The following is a 7,990-nucleotide window of genomic DNA, read 5'->3' on the forward strand; positions in this document are numbered from 1 at the left end:
TTATATGTGTTGTGAATAGAAGTTGCGTTTTCATTCTCGGACATTCAATTGCTCTTTGAAGTCAGAAACACTTCATCATGGAGCAAAATTGATTGGTCATTGAAATCGACGTGTGGTACAAAGGGAAAAACTATTCGAGCAAACAACAATAATAATCAATTGTTTTGGTTAACAGGTGCACAGCAGAGTTATGCGGCCAATAATAATGATCTTAATTTTATTTGAAACTTTTTGTTTATCATTTCGTTCCAATGCGTAATAATGACATGATCAATTTACTATTTTAGAATGAATATGAATTTCGTATTATTGTTGATATTTGCTGGGATCGGCGGTTCTTTGACCGCCGACATTCTGATGGTGACAATGGGTGGAACTAAATCGCACAAGATCCCATTTCTTGAGCTGGCCAAAGGTCTTATTCCAAGGTAAAAACGAAACACATCGAAATTATATCACACACACACACACACAATTGTAAAGCTCCAACCAAAATAAAACTCTCTCATGACATCTGCATACAAAATTGGTCGTTGTTGTTCGTGAAGCGTAATCAATATAACAAAAATTCCAGAGGGCATAACATAACATTCTTGAGTGGATTTCCAGCTGACTACAGTGACAGCCGATTGCATGAGATAACACCAGCTGGTTTGTCGGAGTACATACAAAATTATACAAATTGGGATTTGGTTGGGCTGCGAATGGATGGCAAATTGCCATACAGTGTTTGGGATGTGATGCGTTTTGCATTTGAGGTATTTTATTTTGTACCACAGTGTATGTACGAACAATCATTATCGATTCACTGATGCTTATGATCTGTATTTGCAGTCTTGTGATGCAATGCTCAACGATGCTGAAACGAAGAATTTGCTGAATCGACACTTTGAATTGGTAATATTGGATGGAGCGTTTCCGGAATGTGCCGTCAGTTTGGTGCATGCATTCCGTGCACCATTCATGATGATCAACACAGTCGGATTGTATACAGGCAGTTTATCGTTGGCTGGCAATCCAACACCATTTTCAACGACCCCAATCTTCTTCAGTTCATTCACCGACGAAATGAATTTGTATCAACGATTCCTGAACACTATGTACACACTGTTCGCCTATTCAGTTCATCGGGTAAGATGTTGCGACATTCTTATGATTTCCGTTAACGCGAACGCAAACGTAAATGTAAACGCAAACTTTTCAACTTACCTTGCATCTCGATTTTCAAGAAATGCAATGCGAGGAGAGACAAAAACATTCAAACCATATACTCCATAGATATATGGATATGTGTACGGATAAAAAGCTTCATTCACACGCATGCCACTTTCATTTTCAAATCAAACAGGTTGTCAATTACGTTGACGAAAAATTCTAGAAAATCACTACTCGAGAATGATGTCAATGTTATATTTTTATTACACACACATTCAGTTTTACAACGCGCTATTTTTTCTCCATTTTCTGCATAAATTAACCCAAATCAACGGCGATCAATTGAAAGAGCAGCAAAAACGGCGGGTTCTTCGGCGCATACGTGCAGTAAATCTCGTGTCTAAATATAGTAATGTGTAAAATCACATTCTCTTGAACGGCACTGCGCTACTGGTTTTTATTGAATGTGCGAATAACAACAACAACATTCCGCATAGTGCAAACACACAAAAAGAATACTAGAGGCAATATTCATGGCGTTGAGCTGATGTCGTTGCTATTCATGATATTTCTAATCCGGTGTGCGTATGAAAGCGTTGCGTAATCGTCAATTAACTCTTATCCGTTTCGGCTTTACGTGCATAAAGGAATGAATGCACTCTCGTCTGGATTTTCATACGTGCAACGCATATTCACATAAACATTTTGTACGCAGCATAGTTGCCGCCTGTTGTTCTCTCTTTCTCTCTTTCTCTCTTTCTCTCTCTCTCTTCATATTTCTTCTATAGTTTTTCAATTTGTTGTTTCGTTCATCATTACGTTTGGAATTGATCCGGCCGATTAGAGATTGTGAATTGCCGTTTACTCGCGTTTAATGAGTCAATTAAACAGTTTGTAGCTGGTATACCTGTTTTGTGTCTCTCAAATTTGTTCAGCACCGGATCAAAACGATATTGATTGGTCGTGTGTGCGCTGTTTTTCTTTCGTTTGTCGTATCTGCCGTCATCTGCAATGTACCTCTCTATTCACTCACATACTCCTTCAAACTGTCCATGCATCATTTGCTATTAACATAATTTTTACAGTTTATTTTTCTTTCTTACTCGTTCGTTCATTCATTTTTATTCAATAGGAGTTTTACGAAATATGTTTTCCGTTTTAGGTATCGATGTTATTGTTGCAATCGGTCGTTCGGAATCATTTGGGCGGTGATGTACCGAATGTGTATGATTTAACGCGTAACGTTAGTTTTATACTGCAAAATGGCCATTCAAGTGTATCATATTCACGACCATTGCTACCAAACGTTGCAGAAATTGCGTGCATCCACTGCAAACCGGCTCGACCATTGCCAAAAGTAATTAATCGCATTTCATGCACAATATTTTTTTTCCCTTTCTTTACTTATTTCAGCTGTTGTGGTTGCTGTGTGCGTACCTTTTATGAGTACCACCTCAAACAAAATAACGTCAATTTTGGCTGGTTTTATTTTCTTAGCGTTATCTCATTTTCTGTCTGTTGCTCAACTATATTTCGTTTTTATTGGTCAAAATAAGTTCCGGTTTTTTTTACAATTTACCCAGCATTTACTTACATATTAAATTATGACAATGTATTTTAACCGATCTGTCCATATGGTACATTGTACAGGAACTAGAAGAATTCGTCATGGGTTCCGGTGAGTCCGGTTTTATTTATGTGTCGATGGGTTCGTCGGTCAAAGCGGCTAAAATGCCAGAACATTTGCGGAAATTATTCATCCGTACATTTGCCCAAATTCCATATAGAGTGATTTGGAAGTATGATGGTAGCGTTGCCGACATGAAGGACTTGCCGTCAAATGTAAAAATCGGAGCCTGGTTACCACAGCAAGACCTACTCGGTGAGAGATAGAAATAAAACTTGTTGTGCTATTTTTCATTTTAATTTGTTTTTTTTTCTGCATAATTTATGCACATTGGTTTGACACTGAAATCGATATTTAAATGGGAAAAACCGCAATCGTTTTTCAAATCATTCAAATAGGTCATCGAAAGTTGCGTGCGTTTGTTACACATGGTGGGCTATTATCAATGTTTGAAAGTGTTTATCATGGTGTACCGCTCGTTACGATGCCTGTATTCTGTGATCATGACGTTAATGCTGCCAAAGCGGTGGCCGATGGATACGCACTTCGGCTCGATTTGGAAACCTTGTCATCGGATAAATTGAGTAAGTTTCCTGATATTGAACCAAAATTATTTTCGTTCTGAATTTTTCATATCAAATTTTATACATTTCCATTCAAAGTCAAGGGCATCTTAAAAGTGATCCACGATGAACGCTATCGACAAGCGGTTAAGTAAGTGCTCAGTTTTTTTTTGTTTGTTTCTGATTTTATGTATTAATGGGAAAAGATTTGTTTTTAACGAAAGTTTCATTCGTCATTCGAATTAGGAAACTGCAACGGTTTTTATTAGATCAAAGGACAACGCCGCTTGACACAGCCATTTACTGGACAGAATACGTACTTCGTCACAATGGCGCATATCATTTGCAATCACCGAGTCGAAACTATAGGTATAGAAAGCCACTCATTCAAATGACACTTAGTCCAAATATCGTTATTAATATTGGTTTTTCTCCCTCATTTCTCACAAAAACCGACAGTTTCGTTCAGTATTATCTATTAGATGTGGTCGCACTGTTCATCGCAATTGTTGTTATCACAGCATATATTGTGCGGCGAATACTACGGTTTGAAGGCAACAGTAAAGTGATCAATAGTCTGCTGAAACCGGTTCACATGAAGGTTCATATGAAACAAAAAATGTATTAAGGTTCGAAGTAAAACAAACAAATACGCCACTCAACGGTCATCGAAGAAATCAGTGCACACCGAGCATTTCGTTAATGGAATGCCGACAAAAATGGTTTAATGTGAGAGACATTCTTTTTTTTATATAAATTTCCAATCAAAATGATTCGTTTTGTATATCCTGATGCTCATTAACATACTCACATGCTCAAGACGCGTCTGTGACGATAAGGAAACACAAAATCCACGTACCATAGATCTACCGACGGACCAAACAAACAAATAATGAAATTCAAACCATTGTGAATACAAATAGCTTTTATTTATCAACAAAAAATCTAGCGTTAAGTAAACCTGTTTGTAAAAAATATGTCTATAAATTTATTAATATATAAGCTAAGCGGTTTATGGTGTAAGACTAGGGTAAAATGAAAAATGTACGTCAAGTGTAATGTTATTAAATAGGAGTTTGAAAAATCGAACATGGAACAAAGAAACCAAATAGCTTGCATGTCAATTTTCTGGATCATCATTTGAATACAACATTCGGCGAAATCACTTTATTTTTGGTGCAAAAATATGGAATGATCATCATTCAATGGATGAAATGTTATGGGGAATTAATGAAAAATAGCATCATTAAGTTTTCATAACGATCCATAATAATTGTAAATTATAAGAGTGAAGTGATTTCCCTGACATGAAAGACCCATAAAAATTCAAAACTATTTTCATTCGTCTAGAAATTGTTTGAGCGCGCTCTTGTTGTTTCCAGTGGCTCGCCAGTAATTTGGTACTTCAAATATTTGGTTTTGTACACATCCAACAAATGCAACTTGAATTTGATTTCAAAATCACGATTCATGCCCGCATCTTCTATCATGTCATATGCAAACACATGATTTGTACCATCACTGTGCCTAAACACACGGCCAATCACGCACACTTTGCAGCCATGGGTGAAAAATTCTTGCTTGATGGAACCATTTTGCCTTATCATATTAAGTATGATGTTCAAATTGCTTAGCATTTTCTTGCATCTTGCTGTTCTTGGTCCATAGTGCGACGTCCCCAAAAATGCAATCCCTTCTCTTTGGACCAAAGCGTATTCCTCAAGCATACGGTTTATTCCATCAGTTAGAGCTAATCGACAGGAATGAAAATGAAAAATAAAACATTGGACTAAAATAGATTCATAGGAATATTTGTGAACATAAATCAATTTCATACCCGAATATTTGCTGTCATAATGTGGAAAATGTACAACAACCATTCCGCTGCCATCATCAACTTCGTACAGTTTAACATTTCGTCCCTTTTGTGAGTTGATACTACCACCGAATGGCTTGCACCGTCCATAAAGCATCACCATTTTGAAATTCTGGCCGTAGATCTTCTGATAGCTCCGCCAAACTTGAGCTTCATCGCAATCGATTACTATTTTGAGTATGTCTTCTATGTCCAGAGGCAACGGACCCAGTGTGAAAATTCGACAATGACGATTATTGTTCCCTCTTACTGTTTCACCACCACTAACACCTACCGGTTGGATTGGCTCATTATTTGTACCGGTTTTTATCGCCACAAAATATTCACGATTCTCCAAAAACGCTGCCAAATCTAGAGGCTAAAAGGAAATAAACCATTATTCAATCGAATGAAGAAATAAAAAATTTCCAGTACAAAATTCGAGTAAATATTTCTTGGAAAGATTTTAAAATCAAACGCACTATCTGGGTTCCTGGTTTAGTGAACTTTTTTTTGGATTTGAATTCAAATCGTTCCAAAAAATCAATTGTTTTCATTCAAGTGCAATAATTCCTTACTTTAGCTGTTATATTCTGATTCCAATATGGGTTTCCAGTCATGAACGTTCTGATGTTAGCCTCTGCATCTGTCTGTGAATTTAGCTCGTGTTGGGTGCTCACTTCGTGATTCAACTTTGCTTTGGATGTATATTGTTCAATATCGGTTTCATTGAGTCCCATGCACTTCAAAAACTCCGCCTGATAATCCAATTTTACAGGCGCCTCCGATTCATCTATTTGACTTTCAATAACAAAACTTTGACTTTCTGGATCGAAAACTGCCTGAGAATTTACTTCACGGTATTGTGAAAATGATCTAACCAGCCCTTCGATCTAAAATTATTGTCTAAATTAATCACTCAATTTTCAAGTCTTAAACTATTCCGCTTGCTTAAAATGAAATGTTACCTCTTCATCACCTATTTGTGATTGTTGTTCAGCCGTGGTGTTCATTTTTCAAGTTCAAACATATAAACAAAACAAAACTTCAGTTTGACAGATTACCATTTAGCTGTTTTGGCGCAATTTCTGACATTTCATAATGTCAAGTTTGAAGATCGAAGTCCTAAACAATTTTATAACTTCAAGTGAAAGCAAAAACATAAATAATTAGATTTTTGAAAGTAAACTATATTTATGAGTAAAAAAATGACAAAAAAATGATTTTGGAATTCATGAACAGCGATATAATGTCACCGATCGATGGTTAATCGAGACGAATGAATGGTTGATGTGCCGAATCATCGATATTCATAGGAGAGTTCACAGAGTCGTGCTAATAGTGCGGACATTTGCAGCAATGTATTGAGACCGTCGACAACTTTCATGTGCATTTGACCGATTTCCTTGATGAAAGCCAATCGCATCTTTTCGTTGATCGAAACGCGCTTGCACACACGGAAAATGTTTCCGATGATATCTTCAGCCGCATAGCCCAATCGCCATAGTTTTGCCAGAATTTTGTACGCCCTGTGTATATCACCTTCAGCACAGTGCGTTAACATATCCTGAATGAGCATTGGATGTGGTTCGTCGCATACTTTGAACACATTTTCAGCGCTAACATAACCGTATCCATTTGCCGTTGATTGAAGATTGTTGAGCGCTTGACGCATATCGCCCTGGGCGGTGAAAACAACCGCTTCCAATCCCTCCTTATCGTAACCAAGATCTTCTTTCTGGCACACCTCAATCACTTTGGCCAGAATTTGTGCATCACTAAGTTTCGAATAACGAAGTACGGCACAGCGTGACTGAATCGGTTCGATGATCTTTTCACTTGTGTTGCATGCCAGTGCGAAACGCGTTGTATCACTGTAGATTTCCATGGTTCGACGCAGTGCTTGCTGTGCACCTTCTGTCATACTATCGGCTTCATCGAGAATAATAATCTTGTGACGGCCTTTTGGCAACGATACTTTTTGCTGGGCAAACATTTTGATTTTGTTACGAACGACATCAATACCACGTTCATTTGACGCATTCAACTCAAGTACACCCTCGCGAAAATTTGGACCCAACAAGATTCGTGCCAAACATAGAATGGTTGTAGTCTTTCCCACACCGGGTGGTCCCTATCGTAATTAATAGAAAAATTGGTTGTAATTAGAATGCGCATAGGCAATGGTTAAAATGCACATTTTACCGAAATGATGATATTTGGTGCATTTCCATTTGTGGCAAATACACTCAACCGAGACACGGTTTCTTCGTTGCCAACAATTTCATCGAAACGTTGTGGACGGTACTTTTCAATCCTGCAAAATAGAATTGCGAATATTTGAGTTGTAGAATTGGGTTTACTGAATCATCAAACATTATTATTACCGGCTATCAAAATACTTACCATGGTAAATGCTGTTTTCGTGCTGTGTCGCTTGGCTTTGATGATGCACCACTTGTGCTTGGGCCCACGTCCATCGTCATCTCAATGTCAGTCATTTCGAAAAGATATTTTCCTAACTTTTCAAAAGAATAAACAAAAACTGAATGCAAAATCACAGCGAACGTGTTTGGTTGTGTAGTGAATTTTGACTGATGTCAAAGCGCGCGAAAACATCAATATGGCTACATACTGATTGACCACAGCGCCATCTGTCGACTTGGTTACGCAAAACTCTTTTCCTTTTACCTTTTATTTATACCAATTCATTGTATTGATTCGAGAAAAAAGTGAGTATTTTCAATATATTTTCTAAAATAAAATTATTTTTTACTCTGGTAATGTTGG

The 7,990-nt window shown here is 37.3% G+C and overlaps 3 protein-coding genes across 4 annotated transcripts in view; 1 reads left to right on the forward strand and 2 right to left on the reverse strand.

The window, feature by feature from the left end:
* Window positions 1–4,023, forward strand: part of LOC129573898 (UDP-glucosyltransferase 2) — a 15,458-nt gene extending 11,435 nt beyond the window's left edge. For both annotated transcript variants that reach the window (XM_055455059.1, XM_055455058.1), the window contains exons 2-10: window positions 288–428; window positions 575–758; window positions 835–1,131; window positions 2,318–2,512; window positions 2,806–3,037; window positions 3,181–3,366; window positions 3,445–3,496; window positions 3,592–3,714; window positions 3,805–4,023. In XM_055455059.1, the coding sequence (XP_055311034.1) occupies window positions 289–428; window positions 575–758; window positions 835–1,131; window positions 2,318–2,512; window positions 2,806–3,037; window positions 3,181–3,366; window positions 3,445–3,496; window positions 3,592–3,714; window positions 3,805–3,973 (1,578 nt within the window). In that variant the 5' untranslated portion in view covers window position 288 and the 3' untranslated portion in view covers window positions 3,974–4,023. The remainder of the gene's footprint in view (window positions 1–287; window positions 429–574; window positions 759–834; window positions 1,132–2,317; window positions 2,513–2,805; window positions 3,038–3,180; window positions 3,367–3,444; window positions 3,497–3,591; window positions 3,715–3,804) is intronic.
* A 229-nt stretch (window positions 4,024–4,252) lies between these two features.
* Window positions 4,253–6,363, reverse strand: LOC129573902 (uncharacterized). The gene is made up of 4 exons (XM_055455064.1): window positions 6,169–6,363; window positions 5,779–6,093; window positions 5,183–5,579; window positions 4,253–5,095 (listed from the first exon to the last, which is right to left on the reverse strand). Exons 1-4 carry the CDS (start codon window positions 6,211–6,213, stop codon window positions 4,692–4,694), a joined length of 1,161 nt encoding a protein of 386 aa, XP_055311039.1. The 5' UTR covers window positions 6,214–6,363; the 3' UTR covers window positions 4,253–4,691.
* Window positions 6,364–6,369: 6 nt separating this feature from the next.
* Window positions 6,370–7,899, reverse strand: LOC129573903 (replication factor C subunit 2). Its single transcript, XM_055455065.1, has 3 exons — window positions 7,607–7,899; window positions 7,406–7,517; window positions 6,370–7,334 (listed from the first exon to the last, which is right to left on the reverse strand). Exons 1-3 carry the CDS (start codon window positions 7,699–7,701, stop codon window positions 6,501–6,503), a joined length of 1,041 nt encoding a protein of 346 aa, XP_055311040.1. The 5' UTR covers window positions 7,702–7,899; the 3' UTR covers window positions 6,370–6,500.
* Window positions 7,900–7,990: the final 91 nt, after the last annotated feature.

Source organism: Sitodiplosis mosellana, unplaced genomic scaffold (assembly GCF_009176505.1).
Source record: "Sitodiplosis mosellana isolate CC-2019 unplaced genomic scaffold, AAFC_SMos_1.0 Smas_scaffold_6150, whole genome shotgun sequence".
Classification (NCBI taxonomy): domain Eukaryota; kingdom Metazoa; phylum Arthropoda; class Insecta; order Diptera; family Cecidomyiidae; genus Sitodiplosis; species Sitodiplosis mosellana.